The sequence below is a fragment of the Euprymna scolopes genome, chromosome 7, assembly GCF_053919585.1.
Source record: "Euprymna scolopes isolate OS-2025 chromosome 7, ASM5391958v1, whole genome shotgun sequence".
NCBI lineage: Eukaryota > Metazoa > Mollusca > Cephalopoda > Sepiida > Sepiolidae > Euprymna > Euprymna scolopes.
Genome location: NC_136488.1, coordinates 80,313,510 through 80,329,259, shown reverse-complemented (window position 1 = coordinate 80,329,259; position 15,750 = coordinate 80,313,510). Strand labels below are relative to the sequence as shown.

At 35.7% G+C, this 15,750-nt stretch overlaps 1 protein-coding gene across 2 annotated transcripts in view; it reads left to right on the top strand.

The window, feature by feature from the left end:
- The window catches only part of LOC145279788 (serine/threonine-protein kinase Sgk2-like), a 207,931-nt gene that overhangs the window by 183,349 nt on the left and 8,832 nt on the right, over positions 1-15,750 (top strand). For both annotated transcript variants that reach the window (XM_080131113.1, XM_080131114.1), the window contains 4 exons: positions 3,005-3,041; positions 5,681-5,767; positions 12,660-12,755; positions 15,165-15,272. In XM_080131113.1, the coding sequence (XP_079987239.1) occupies positions 3,005-3,041; positions 5,681-5,767; positions 12,660-12,755; positions 15,165-15,272 (328 nt within the window). The remainder of the gene's footprint in view (positions 1-3,004; positions 3,042-5,680; positions 5,768-12,659; positions 12,756-15,164; positions 15,273-15,750) is intronic.

The window sequence follows — 15,750 nt, the reverse complement described above, 5'->3', positions numbered from 1 at the left end:
GAATGAGGCATAAAAAAAATGACAAAGTTCAGCACTCCCCCCTCCCCCATTTAGCCCCAAAAGTCCCCAGAAATTTCAAATCCTGGTGAAAATGAACAAACGGTGCAGTTTTAGGCCTTAATATATGTAAATTTGAATTATGCACCATGCAAAAAAGAAATGACTAAGCCCCCCCCCCCCCCATTTAGCCCGAAAAGTCCCCAAGGCCTTAACATATTTAAATTTGAGTTCCACACCATGCAAAACTGCTAAATAGACATACACAGAAAATTTTGGACAAATATGGTAAAATAGTCCCAAAAATGGAGTGTTTTTATTGGCCCTAAAAGAGTCCGTGGCATACCCAAGAGTTATCGCGAATTATAGACAAACAAAATTATATAGAAATCAGTTAGTTACAACTTTTCAGAAAGTTTTATAAAAATCAAAGACAAGACATCATTTTTTTTTTTTAAATAAGCACAAAAGTGTCAATTTTAACCATTTTAACCCAAAATGCACCTCTAGGGGGGGGGGGCAACCAAAGTTTTCCTAGAAAATCCTTTCTGTTACATTTTTACTCATATCATGTTTAATGTTTGTGCAAAGTTTCAAAATATTCCAAGGTGTAGTTATTGAGAAAAGTGCGGACAGATGAACGGACACGAGTGAATTTACAGGTCCACTCTCCTTTTGTCAGGGGACCAATAAAATACTTTTTTTTAAAAAAAATTTTTTTTTTATTTATTACATTTTCACCCTAAACAAGGCACATTGCCACTTTAATGTAGGAGGCTACTATCAGGGACCTAAGTTGCAGGGGTACTATGAAGGGAGTTTAGCAGCAAGATGTCTGTTCACATTACACTTGAACTTCTGCATGTCAGTACACATGTCAGTACAGTTGGGGAAGCAGGAAACTGGAAGAGAATTCCAAAGTCTTACAGTTCTGGAGAAGAAGCTATTAGAGTAAAAGGCTTTCTTACATCTAGGGATCTCAACTGTATAGGGATGGGACTTCGCTGCTTGTCAGGTTTGTCGGGGGTATTTTCATTGAGGGGGTACAATGGCTTGTAGTTCGTCAGAGCATCCACCATTAAAATACTTGTAAAACAGACAGAAGGATGCAACATTTCATCAATGGGACAGAGGCTGAAGTTTAGATGACAGTTCGGAACCTATTAGGTTGGCAACTCTCTTTTAGACCCTGTCCAGGAGCAAGAGACTAGTAGCAGATGCACCAGCCCAAATGTGACAGCAGTACTCCATACATGGGCGAATGGTGGCTTTGTAGAGGTACAGGATACTTTCAGGCGTAAGTAACTTTCTAGCACAAAGAGAGAGCCCACTTTCTTTGCAGCAGCCTTAGCAATAATTTCGATGTATCTATTTCAATTCATGTTACCTGTGAATGTTAAGCCAAGAAGCTTGAATGAAGTGCTCTCAGGTAAAGTATCTCTAGCCATAGCTATTGGTGGTTGGTAAGGTTTCATGTAATTATTAAAGGAAACAAGCTTTGTCTTGGCAGCGTTGAACGTTACCATCCATTTTTGACCCCATTACACTACAGACTGAAGGTCCTCCTTTAGGGTTTCAGCCATTACCTTAGATATGTGCTCATTAGTTTTCCCCATGTGCCTGCTGTAGAGCGTGGTGTCGTCAGCAAATATACCCATCTCAGAGACAATTTTATCAGGCAAGTCATTTATGAATATTAGAAATAATAAAGGTTCAAGGATCGATCACACGCATTTATATCAAATTTTTTGGACGTATGCCCATCGAGGACAACCTGGATTCTTCTCTCATTTAAGAAGGATCTAATTATGCTAAGCATTCGTCCAGTAATACCATAGGATTTTATTTTCATGAGAAGACGATTGTGCCATACCCTGTCAAAAGCCTTAGATATATCTATGGCTACTGCCCTCCCCTCCCCTGCCTTATCCAGTACTTGGTATAAACATTCAGAGATTACAGTTAGAATATTTGCAATAGAATAGGCTTGCCTAAATCCATATTGGTGGTTTGACAGAAGTTTAGCAGCTGTAAGGTTGGTGGACTAGAGCTTAATTAATTAAAGACTCAAATATTTTGGCAAAAGAGGGAGGGAGCTAAATTTCCTTTAAATTTGAATTTTTTTTTTTTCCATAACAAGTCTACATAAGATGAAGACAATTGATAATTGATAAGACTAATCAGTATGAGAAAAACAAACTCACTTGAAGAATATCAAAGTTACATAATCCAAATGATACAAATTTAATGCAGGTTTTTGACAGAGAAAGACTCTTACTTCAATTCCAGATTATGGAAGTTGCTATCGCTAAATTACAGATTTATAAACTGTAAATGGAAATTAATTGGTTGTAGAATAATTACAGTTGTCTACTGAAGTACTATAAATGGTAAAATGGTTAATATGTTAACTTGCCACATTCTCATCGCTCTAAAATCCAGGATTGTGTAGTCAGAACTTATAAGATGTTACTTGACTCCTAAGATTTTAAAAACTTCTGACTCTGACTATTAGCATTTAGAAACTTCTTTAACTTCTAAGGTTCTTCTAGTGTGTGTGTGTGTGTGTGTGTGTGTGTATATATATATATATATTAGTTATATTCAAAATTTATTATAAAAATATATAATTATATTTTCAAGGATATCCTAAAAAATGATATAAAAGTATAACTTGTTCAAATTTCATATATCTGACTATGACTTTGATGACTCATTTTAAAATCCTCCAATGTTCAGACTGTTGATTCTTTGGAGATGAAAGAAAAAATCAGACTCTAACTCTTAGCATTCCTACAAGTTCGGCTCTGATTCTTTCTAAAACCCGACTCCCACTCCACGACTCTAAAAAAATTAGCAAGATACCTTAACAGAAAGTCTGAAGTTTTCTTTCTTTTTTTTTTTTTTTTTAAAAGAAATTTGTCTGCTTGATGTTTGTAAAATGTCTGAATTGCTACCATTTTACCACTGGACTATTTTTTTTTTTTTTTAACATTTTCTTTTGCAGAGATCTCAAACCAGAGAATATTCTTTTAGATAGTCAGGTATGGCAACATATTTTTTTCTTTTGATTTATAAATATATAGAAATATTTTAATAGTAGGACTCTGGAAAATTTTATGGTTTGGCTAATTAGTGAAAATATAATTTTCATGTACTTATTGTTAATATATTCCACAGTCATTTAATGTCCAGTTTAGTTCACACTGAGTAGTTATCAGTCTGCCTTAGTCGCCACCTCCTGTATATTCGTTCAAGGGAAGTAACTCATCTGTTATTTGATATTAACACTGAAAGGTTTTTTGTTCTTTTTTAGAGGTATATAACTTTAAATTGATAACTCTATTTTCTTTATTTGTGGATTTGGAAACTATCTGTTATTTTGAATTCAGCTTGGTTTGGCAATTCATCAGAAATAGACAGACACCCAGCATTTGCAGATTGTGCACATTTATTTTATTTACATTTGATGAACAAATAATTTCATGAAATACACCTGCCAACTGCCCACATCATTCAAGTGATTTAACCCCATTAGATTATTTTCTTTGTGTATATGTAAAGTTCTATGTCTATGCTGAAAAAATAATGGACCACTTGGAAGATAATATTTATGCGTTATTGTCAAAATACAGCCCAAATAAAAATCATAGAGTTTGTGAAAATTACACCTCTAGATTGCACCATATATGCACAAGCCATGAGTGGCCACATGGCCGAAATTATAAATGCCAAAAATTAATCTTTGGAATAAACTACATATTTGTATAATAATTATATTTATTTTAAAGTTCACTGGCTCTAAAAAAAAAAAAACATCCTTTATATTTTAGTAGTTTTCTATATGTAAATTCATTGAAAAATTTGGTGGTTGTCCAGAATTCACCTTCCCCTCCCCCCCTTAAAAAATAAAGATACAGAAAAACATTTATGATGTACATAACCATTACAGAAGGAAAATGTCATATTCTAAAAATTACGTAAATTGATGAAATAGTTTTTTTTGTTTTTTTTTAAACTAAGAAAATAAAATTTTATGAGGAAGTGTGGACAGTAACTTGTCCACTATCTTGAATAAATAAAGAGTTACCTTTCCCTTATCAATCTCTCCGGATATAGAGATCAAAATCAGCCTTGTAATGACTACGATTTTCCATTAATAGTTAAAAATTAATTTTCTATATAAAAAGTCCTACTTGATCAGTTTATATTATTTTGGGAATGTGAACTTTTCAATCCATTTTACTTTACAAGTAATTATTTTTTTACTGGCCCATTTTTCGTAATTTTTGGAATTTATACTAATTTCAACATGGCATGTAAGTATGTAATAGTGTTTTTATCTGTAAATGCATTTGTTTGAAATTACATTATACTGCAGAAGACCTACATTCTAACGCATCAAATTTATTTTAGTTGGAGTTCTGTATTACATAATGAATCACATTTGAATTGTAAATTTGTGACTATCCTTTAAAAAGTATAAGTTAAATTTGAGAACTGTAAGGAAACATTGGTGGAAACAAACTGTTCATCAAAGTTCTGTTTGAGCTACACAGCATTCTTTACAATATTAGTAGTAAAACAAGTTTTTTTTTTCTGTGAAAGCCTTAAAGAAAGATGGTTAGTATTAAGGCTTGAAGCTCAACCAACACCTCCCATAAATACTGATAAAGGAGGGAAACTCTAGTAGCAGTTCATGTTTTAATTTCTTTCCTTTTAATTTCAAATTTTTTAGTTTTATATATTTTATAAAAGTTTCACATAAGCTTTTTTAAGGTTTTTATTTCTTTTTATAATGACATCCATGATTAATTAAGAAATACTTATTTGTCTTCTCTTTGTTTTTGTTTGAAAAAATAAAAAAAAAACATGTAAATGTTTCATGTCATAACCTCTCTCTTTTTTGTTATTGTTTTACGTATAAAGAAGAATATTTATAAATCAAAAACCAAGATTACACTTTAAAAAAGTATTTGGCATACTAAACTTTATCCCCTACTCCTCCTTGTATCCCCCCCCCACCAAAAAAAAAGAAAAGATACTTATGTAGAATAAGGATTGTTCTGACAGTTTATGTAGAATGCCAATGATGAGCAAAAGTTTCCTGATTTTTTTTTTTTTTTCTGAATGCTGGCCAATTTTTTCAGTGAAAGACATTTCTGTTATTATGAAGATAATTAAATGAAAAAGTAATTAAACAAAATGAAAATATTCTTTTTGTTGTTACAAATAAAATACAATGAATGATTATTTGGCAATTTTTATGAAACTTTAAGAAAATTAAAATCAAGGAAAAAAACACTCATTGTAAGGTAAGTTTTATAAATATATATTTATTTTTTTTTAATAAAAAACAACTGACAGCAAATAATTATTTAGCATTGGTACATTATAAAAAATATAAAATTTACAAATAAATATTTGCTTAAATGATGTTGGCTGTTGTGATTCTATTGGCTCAGTATTTCAGCACCTTCCAACATTTTACGTAAACTGCCTGGAAAATTCTGATGATAGCATGTCCGTATTCTTCATAAGTACCAAAAAAACATTAAATGAAAAACAACTGAATATTATGGTTTTTGCTTTTCTTGAGCCAGGCTTTGCATATGAGATTTTTTTCATGGAGAATTGCTAATCTTCTTTAATGAATATTTATAACCAATTGTTTTTATTTCAGGGTCATGTTGTATTGACCGACTTTGGTTTGTGTAAAGAAGGAATCGAAGGCATGGGAACGACAACTACATTCTGTGGCACTCCAGAGGTAGGAAAGTGCACTTAAAAAAATAATTAAAATATCCATTAGGTATTTAAATTATCTGTTAGTTATGTAAAATTTATAATGCTAGAGATTAAATATGCAGTTTGGTTTTATGCTTCGGTTAGGTACCACTAATGCTATATTTATTGTATATGAATACATCCGGTTTCCTCCACACAAGAATATGATTGGCTAGTGTAAACCATAAATACGGATGAGCAGACCGGGAGACCTTGAAAGATATGCCTAAAAGTTTAAGCATATTATGGTAATATGACTATGAATAGCTGTTCATAACTAGATTGTATTACTCGATTACAGTAAGCAAGACTACTCATCTACTTCAAACAAATATATCCCTTTCACATTGCTCAAGGAGTTTTATACTGATCGTCTGAAAGAGATGCTGGATGCTGATTTATTGCTTGCCTACAAAACAATAAAAATGCTATGGAAAATAAAGGTGTAAGTGTGATGTTCAAGGCTTTACTTTTTAATGATGATCAGCCGTTGTTGTCGCAGCACGAGGGAGGAGAAAGCCGAGTAATTTGTGTTAAGCGATATACACGCTAGAAATTCTTTTCAAAGTTGAACGAATCAGTTCTTTCAACTTCTGTCTTCTCGCAAACGTCGCACTCTTCACCAGCAAGTTCTTTTCAACCGTCGACCAACCCAAAAAAAGAAACGACTCCCAATCTTGGCTTCACTTTTTATAGCCGTTGGGCGAACCCAATTGTCGCGGTAATGCGAGTATTGCTCACAAACGTTTGTCTTTGTAATCTAACGGTCCCAGGTTCGTTCCCTGATGCAGGCACGCACAACTCATACTTTTTGTGCGCTTTTGCGCATGCTTGTCACACTCCTCCCTAATCTCGAGATCACACATATGACAATGCTGGGCAGGCCGTTTCGTTTGGGTACTTCGCCTTAATGATAAAGATTCAGGAACTTCCTCTGTAGTGCCTTCATTTGCCGGATCATTAAACTCGTCCTGCTCTGGATCCTCATCATTTTCTGAAGAGTTTCTGTCATCATCTTCTGAAGAGCTTCTGTCGTCTGGCCGTTCGTACAGCAGTGGGTTTTCATCATTTGATGAATTGAGTTCATCATTGATTATAATGTCATGTCGGCATGCTGGGCGCGCATCTTTTATGTGGTGTGGTGTTCCATCAACTGATATTGAGTGTTGACTATTTTTGTCACTGTTCCTGTACCAAACTGCGTTGTGCATCTTCCCCACGGATTCTTCACCCAAACTGCATCCCCTTCCTTGTACGGAATTAGCCACTGTGGTCTTGGGCACCCTCACTTCATCGATACCTTTGATACGGATCCTATAATTGTATAGCATATTCGCAGGTGCTGTCATGGCTGTCTTGTCATCTTTAGGCGTGACGTTGTACCAGTACACTGCCTCCAATATCGTGCACCCTGTTTTTGCCGCAATGCACTTTATAGTGCGATGGGATCGCTCGATATACCATTTCCAGAGGGTATGTGGGCACACCGAAATCGAATGTGCACGCCCCACATTTGTGTAAAATCAGCAATTGTCTTTCTGCAAAACACTGCACCATTATCTGTGAGCAATTCGGTCGGCAGCCCCCTTTCACAGAATATACTCTGCAACTCCTTAATGACGCTAGCCGAATCCTGTCGGTACAACTGCATCCAAATGGCAAAATGGTTGGGACCACAATCTATCAATGTCAAGTACACCTGAGTACCAAAATGGTTATATTCATAGCAACCCTACTCCAAGTGTCTGTGACGTTAAGCCTACCTGGCTTCCAATGCACCGGAGCTGGATCTATGGATTGGCATTCTTTACAATTCCCAACCACCGATCACACTTGAGTTTCAGTTATTGTTGGATTGACCAACTTTACAAAGTACCATGTCCTTTTCAGACCGGGATGTCCACTGGATTGATGAATTGTCTGGATCTGAGAGTCGTGTTCGTGTTCTGCGGCCACAGCACACACAAGTTCTCTGGGTTCTGTTGCCTTACGGATCTCATCTATCCACCGCTGTGGTACTCGAGTAAGTTGGTCAGCTCTGTTATCGTGAGACTTGACGAGCATCACGTCGATTGTTAGTTCATATTCTGAAACCAAATCTCGAAGCGTGGAGAGGCGACACCTGATTAACATTTCCGAGGCTGCTTTGGTGTGTACTCTCATCTGTCCAGACAAGGTGTCAATTATCCACCGATAGACACAGGCAGAGTTCATTCATAGATGTATGGTTTTGGCTTTCCACTGTAATGCAAGGTTGACACCTCGCAGCACAGCATCAAGCTTAGCTAAATTTATGTGTTTGTCTTCATGCACTGCACGGAGCCAGCTTGCGTCCTCTGCCGCAGAACCGCTGCTTTCCACAACCACGTCTGTAGCAATAGAACTGGCATCCACCCATACTGTGACTTCTTCTTCACAGATGCACCAGTCACCTCTTACTGGATCTTCCTGGGCTGCTCTCAAACAAATGTCTTTGATCATCCGTACTAGAATAGGGTCTCGCACTTCATCATCCCATTCAGTTGTGATCATATTCGCCCTTCGTTTCACAAATGCTGTGGCGACACGCAATCAGCCACACACTGTGAAATGACCAGTCAGTTTTCCGCACACTAAAAACACAATTCGGCGAGTAAGTCTATTAGGTACTATCAGAAGGTCACTGCCACGCCGCCATAACAATTTTCCGTTCTCCGCTTGGACACGTAATCCCAATACACGTGAGCCCAGTCTCAACTGTTCTGGAGTCTTGCTTTCCAGGCCAAACTTCTCCAAATTTTCCTTTACACGGGTTGCCGAACATATGCTTTCATTCACAAAAATGTCATCAATATATGAGGACGTAGCCTCATTTATATTCTTATTCTGACTGAGGACGGTATTAACAATGACCCGCATTATTAGAGGGGCAACGTTCAGCCCGAATCCGGGGGGGGGGGGGTAAGGCAATATCGCTGTCCCTTGATTTTAACTCTTTAGAACGGCCACAAAGATTTGTCAACATGTACTTGCAAATAGGCTCGGCGTAGGTCCAGCACTGCAACGTTTGGTCCTTGTTGTCACCATTCCCTCAATTTTTGTAAGTAAACATCCGCATTGGCAGAATGCACATCTACATACTCATTTAGCTCCCGATAATCCATAACGGGACGCACTTTCTGTTTATTCACTTGCACAACAGCCATGAGAGGAATTAGACCTTTTGGAGGGCCAAGTTCGTCCTCGGGATATGGCAGTAACCAACCATTATCAATCCACACCTGCAATTCCCGATCATATTCATCACGAATCGGTGTTGGCGCTTGATACTCTGCAAGCCTATTTCTCAATGAAAGTGGAGGTTGGTCGCTAGCTCACTTCCATGATGTAGTCCACTTCTGAGTATCTTGGTCATATTTGGCAGAGAAGTCAGGCTCGGTAATAGTGATAGCAGCAAAATTGGCATGCTAAAATGTGGAAAGGTAACCTCTCCTGCGCCAGACACAGCTACTCCTCCTAGTTGCTTGATTGCATCCAGTCTAAGCAATAAATCAAATCCCAGTAAGTATCCATCCACAACTAGGACTTCTATGCTAATGCTCCGTGTTGCATCAAGGTCAACATGCACCATTCCTACTCCACAGCAGCTTAGTGTGCTTCCATCTGCTGTGAGCACTGGGGTTACTTTCCTCGTCCATTACTCGCAACATGATTTGCGGACCAGTGACTGTGTGCATCCGGTATCCACCAGAGCTATGTGTGGTAGTCCATTGATGAGAACCATGACAATCAGCAAGGCGCCATTTACACCAGTTTGGGGGATGAGATTGGCGCTCACTTCTCGCCCCCTTGCTCGTTTCCTGGACAAAATTGAGCAATGTGCCCTCACCGTCGACATTGATAACACGTGATAGGGTTTCGAGGTCAGACCCCGACATCTTCTCCTGCTGCACTATCCAACAGGCAATTGCTTGCCCTATGATTCAGTCCATTACACTTGTAACACCTCCGTGAAGTATCTGTCTCCTTCGGGTTAACTCGTGTCGATCGTGCAGCTAATGCAACTTGCTCTGGAATTGTCGGGTTAGTCATTAAAATAGCACAAGCGCACGCCAGCACATGAGATAGATCTGAGATGATGCCCGCAACAAGTTTTCCGCATGTTCTGGCAAACGAACAATAAATGCACATTGCAGGCATTGATCCGATACGCCGCCAAACAGGACTGCTAGCCTGCGCAGCTCCGCCAAAAAGGCGTTGACTGTTTCACCTGGTTGGAGACGATGAGCTGCTAACTGCTTCCATGCAGCAAACGGATCCAAAGCAAACACTGTGTACAGGGTTTTCTTTATACACCCAAAATCGGCCCGCTTTTCCTCACTTAATTGCTGGTACACTGCATATGCGCCACCTGACAGACGCATTGGAATTGCACATTCAATGCGCTTTACGCCACTTAGCTGACATATTAGTTCAGCTTTCTCCAACCACTCTACTATTGACTGTCCAGATTCATTGCCATCAAACATAGGTATAAGTTTTGGATCAAAGGCCATAATAGCCAAGATAGTTTTGTAATCTAACGGTCCCAGGTTCGCTCCCTGATGCATGCACGCACAACTCATACTTTTTGTGCGCTTTTGCGCATGCTCGTCACAGTTGGCATGTTTGAAAATCTCTAGAAAGAGGAAATTCCCCTGTTCAGTTTGCAGAGCAACACAAATTTTTTTTTTATCTCAATTGTAAGCATTATGTACACAAGAAGTGCAGTGAAATTGTAGGTAGCTTGTGAGATGTTAACCAGTTTACATGCAAGGATTGTAAGATATTGTAGATGAATAAAAACTTAGATGTGGAAAAAGTATGTTTGGGTGATGGGGCTAGTAAGGTTTTTCTTTTTTAATTTTTCTATCTTTTTTGCTCCCAGACAAAAGGTATTGCCACTTTGACATGAGGGGCTACTATTTGGGAGATGTCTGCATTTAAACTTCTGCATGTCAGTATAGTCAGGGAAGCAGGAAGAGAATTCCAAAGTTTAGCAGTTAGAGGGAAGAAACTATTAGAGTAGAAGGCTTACGGACATCTAGGATCTTCAGCGGGGAAGGAGTGGGATATCGCTGCTTATTGATTAGTTGGAAGTATATATGTCAAGGGGCACATGTGTTATGAGTTCATCAGATCACATTCTATTAAATTATTGGTACTTGTACAGTTTAATCAAGACATTCAAAAATGAAAATATCGAAAAAATCTTATATTGTACGTATCCGTTCTGGACTGAAGATCTCCGAAAAAAATTTCATTTAATTTGATCAAGTATTTTTTTTTTTTTTTTTTTTTTTTTTTACAGCGAAAAACACGTTCTTATGAGAGCGTGTTGAAATCAGCCATTATGGAATTTGTTGAAGACACCACGGGGAGATAACTCAGTGTAAAGCGCCGACACTCCCTCCCCATCTTTAATACTAGCTTTTCTTCCTAAAAATCGAATGTTTTGCTCAGTATCATAAGTTGTTTTTTGCTATAAAAAAAAAAAATACTTAATGAAATTAAGTTAATTTTTTTTTCCCGGAGAACTTTGTTCCATCATGGATACGTGCAATATGATCTTTTTTCGATATTTTAATTTTTTAATGTCTTGATTAAACTGTACAAGTACCAAATTATTTGTAAAACAAGCACAGGTATGCAGCATTGTGATGATGGTACAGAGGTTAGAGTTTGGGTGATAGTGTGGAATCTAAGATTTGAGACTTTTTTTTTTTTTTTGACCTTGTTTAAGGAGAGATTCACCTTGATGATACTATTGTGATACTGGAAGGTGCTAGTGTGATAATAAGAGTTAGGAGTGGCTGGAATAAGTTCAGAGAACTTCTGCTATTACTAACCAGCAGAGCGTTATCACTATGAGCGAAGAGTGTATGAAGCATGAAGCTAATCTACTTTTGAGGTCATCAGATTGTCTTTAAGACTCGCATCACATATCAATTAATGTAGAATTAAACTTTTTAATGTTAACATTGTTTTACAGAAAGATGAATGAATGGATGTCATTTTTGTAAAAGTTTTTCCTATGTGAGACTTGTAAAATAATAATAATTTATTTATTTTTATTACATTTTTACCACAAACAAGACACATTGCCATTTTGATGTAGAGTGCTACTATCAGGGACATAAGCTACAGGGGTACTATGTGAGGAGTTGGGCAGCAAGATGGTTCATGTTACACTTTAACTTCTACATCTTAGTACAGTTGGAGAAGCAGGAACCCGGAAGGGAATTCCAAAGTCTAGCAGTTCTGGGGAAGAAACTACTGGAGTAGAAGGCTCTCTTACATCTAGGAATATCAACTGTGAAGGGGTGGGATTTTGCTGCTTGTTGGGTTTCTCGGGGGTATTTACATCAAGGGGGGGGTACAAGTGCTTGCAGTTTGTCAGAGCATTGTAGAACAGGTAGAAAGATGCTATATTTCGTTGATGGGACAGAGGCTGAAGGTTAGATGACAGTTCAGGACCCATCAGGTTGGCGACTTTCTTTTGAATCTTGTCTAGGAGTGAGAGACTAGTAGCAGATGCACAAGCCCAAATATGACAACAATACTCCATATATGGGCGAATGGTGGCCTTATAGAGGTATAGGATACTTTCGGGCGTTAGTAGCTTTCTAGCATGGTAGAGAGAACCTACCTTTTTTGCAGCGGTCCTGGCTATACTCTCAATGTAATTTTTAATTTTTTTTAATAATAATAATACTAATAATAATTTTTAATTTAAAAAAAAAAAAAAATAATAATAAAGTAGATTCTTGTAGTTTATCGTTATAAAAACATTTTTTGTAACTAATAGACATATTTGTGTGATATCTATAGATTGTTTTATATTTCTATTCCTTTAGTACTTAGCTCCAGAAGTGTTGAGAAAACAACCATATGACAGAACTGTTGATTGGTGGTGTTTAGGTGCTGTACTTTACGAAATGCTGTTTGGATTGGTAAGTGCCATTTTTGTTTCCTCGTTTACAATTAATCTTTGTCTCTGGTCCATTTTACTTATCTGTAAACATTATGATCAACTATCGCATGGTGTTAGTTTCTCAGGTTAAAATAATATGTAAGAAAGATAATTCTACCTTGCACTCCATGAAAAGAAACTATTCGCCATTGGTCATGATAGTTTTAATTGTAATCAAAAATGCCTTGCAGAAAAATCAGACAATCATTTTAAATCATCATTCAACCTGCAACTTTGTTTAATGAATGTTTGGCTGTTGTCAATATTCATCTCTCATTTTCAGTTCTGCTTTGTGCTGAGCAGAATCCTTGCAATATAAAAAAAATCCCATTTGGATTAATATTTGCATGATATTTTCCAGTTTTCTCATAATTGAAAATTTAAAAACGTTTTTTGCTAAGAAAATAATGAAATGAATTTGACTGTTTTTCAGAATGGTTTTATTTTTAATAAAATGTTTTTATAAAAATGTAATTTAAAGGTAGTTTACATTTAAAAAAAAAAAAAAAAAAGAAAAAAAAAATTATCTTTATTTTGAATTTTTTTTTTTTTTATACAAATACTTCATCCATTGATATTCTTTGATCTGTTACTTAACTAACAATAGTGGCTATTATAAAGTTTATATATGGCATAATCACGTTGACACACCGGTTCTCGTCAAATCACCGAAATTAAGCAACATTGAGCTTGGCTAGTACCAGATGGGTGACCATTTGGAATTCTAGGTGCTATATGTGCTCTCCGCTTATTTTGATATTTTTTTCCAGTCGTTCTGAACATACACTCCACTTGCCACTGGTTTTTAACAATGTCAACTCAAGAGAAATGTGGTTGGAGATTCCGCACCTCCTGCCACAAAAATTTCATGTGCAGGCACCCCTATGGTGGGTATCCATAGTCTGTCAAAGACTGACGGAGCCTATAAAGCATAACAAAAAATATAAATTCAAATAAATGATACTAAGACAAGATAATAAAAGCATTATCTAGAAAAGCAGTAAGAAACGATCAGAAACAAGAACAGTGGGAATTGGTTTAGTATCATTAGACCTGGTTAATATCCTGGAACTATTGAACAATATTAGATTATGTTACTAACTGTAAATATCCGGCATTGTTGTCATTAAAAAATATATTAATACTGGCAGGCTGCCTGGCTTTGTGGTCCTGGATATGACCATAAACTATATCCAGTGGTGAGGCCCCAGCTTGCAGGCTTTGGGGAGTGTGGAGCCACCCTTTAATTACCATTGCTCCCAGGTCCACTCTGACCTGGAGTGGTAGTACCTGTTAGGGTCCCAACTATGAGTTAAATAGAAACCGACTTGAAAACAACAAATATATTCTATTAAAAAAATTTTCTTAAATCTTTGGATTCGGCATTAAATAACCCGAAAATGGTTGATATGCCGTAAAAAAATAACCAACCAACAATCTGGCTTTGCCCGGTCAAAATATGTTTAAATATATTTTAATTTATACAGATTTCATATTTATTATTATAGTCAATTCTTTATTGATTATTATATTGTACCAAATATATGGTAGTGATTTCCAAATTAAAAAAAAAAAAAACGACTTTGCTACCATCAATGGTTTGGGTGTAGATAAAATTGTATATATATTTTTTTTTTTAATAAAACAATGTATTTTTAGGTTATTAAGAAAATTTTTGTAAATAAAAACCCATATTATTTTGTTTATAATTCAACTGAAATTAAAAAACAAAACAAAACAAAAACAAACTGATGTTAAGGCAAAATCGATCTTTTCAGTCCTTGTCTATTGTGGGTAGCCACATATCTATTTGACTCAACTTCTTAAACTTTCTACGATTTATCTTTGCTTGAAATATATTTGAGGGGAATTATATGGTGCAAATAAGCATTTTCCAAATTTGTTTAAAAACAAAAAAATACAAAATAGAAAAAATTATTTTCTTATGTATTTTTTGTTTTTGGACAATAAATTTTGTAAATGTTAATTTGCTTGATTTCCTCATATGTTGATTAATGCTTTATCTCAAATATTGAGCATTTTTTTTCACGATAGGATTAAATCTTGTATATTAATATTTGTATTATCATTTTGAAAATATATATTTGTTTTGGAATGGTGTGCTTGCTATTTATTTTAATAAATAATCATTTCTGAAGAGTAGTCTATAAAACCAGAGACAATATTTTTCATTATGAATGATGGAGAGGAAAGAAAGCATCTGCCAAAAATTATATATATGATTGTGAACCCATTCTTTTTTGGTCAGTGAGATGCATTAAACCAATATATATATATATATATATATATATATATATATGTGTGTGTATATGTAAATAATCTGCAGTCAACAATGTTTTATTTTTCATTCTTCTTTCCTTTTATGTAGCCACCATTCTACAGCCGTGACACTGCCGAAATGTACGACAACATTTTGCACCAACCTTTACGGATACGTAATAGTATTTCTCAACATGCCCGCTCTATATTGGAAGGGGTAAGGCACTTACTTTAATTTTATTTAAAGTAATCCATGTAGTTTTAGAAATCAATACAAAGTTTGATAAACATTACTATTAGTGGCAAAGATTTTAAAGGAAATGCAGTTGGGAAATTAGTCTCAAACAATTTATTTTGGCTTACCTACTTATGTGAGATGCATTTGTGTTAAAACAATTTAATATAGAATATAAGCACCATCGTTTTATTTTCATCATCTATAATATAAAGGGTATTAAAAGTAAAAAACTACAAAACAAACAACCACAAAGTTGGAATATTCTTGATCAGTGTTGCCCTGGATGAATAATATCTAAAATTAAAAAAAAAAAAAAAATTGTTCATTCTTTGAGTCAACTGTGGCTTCATGAGGGAAGAGAGACAAAAAAAAATTTGTTATTACATGTGACAGTATGATTGCGACAACTGTCCAGTCAACTGGATAATAAACGTAAACCAAATGTTTCCATCTATAT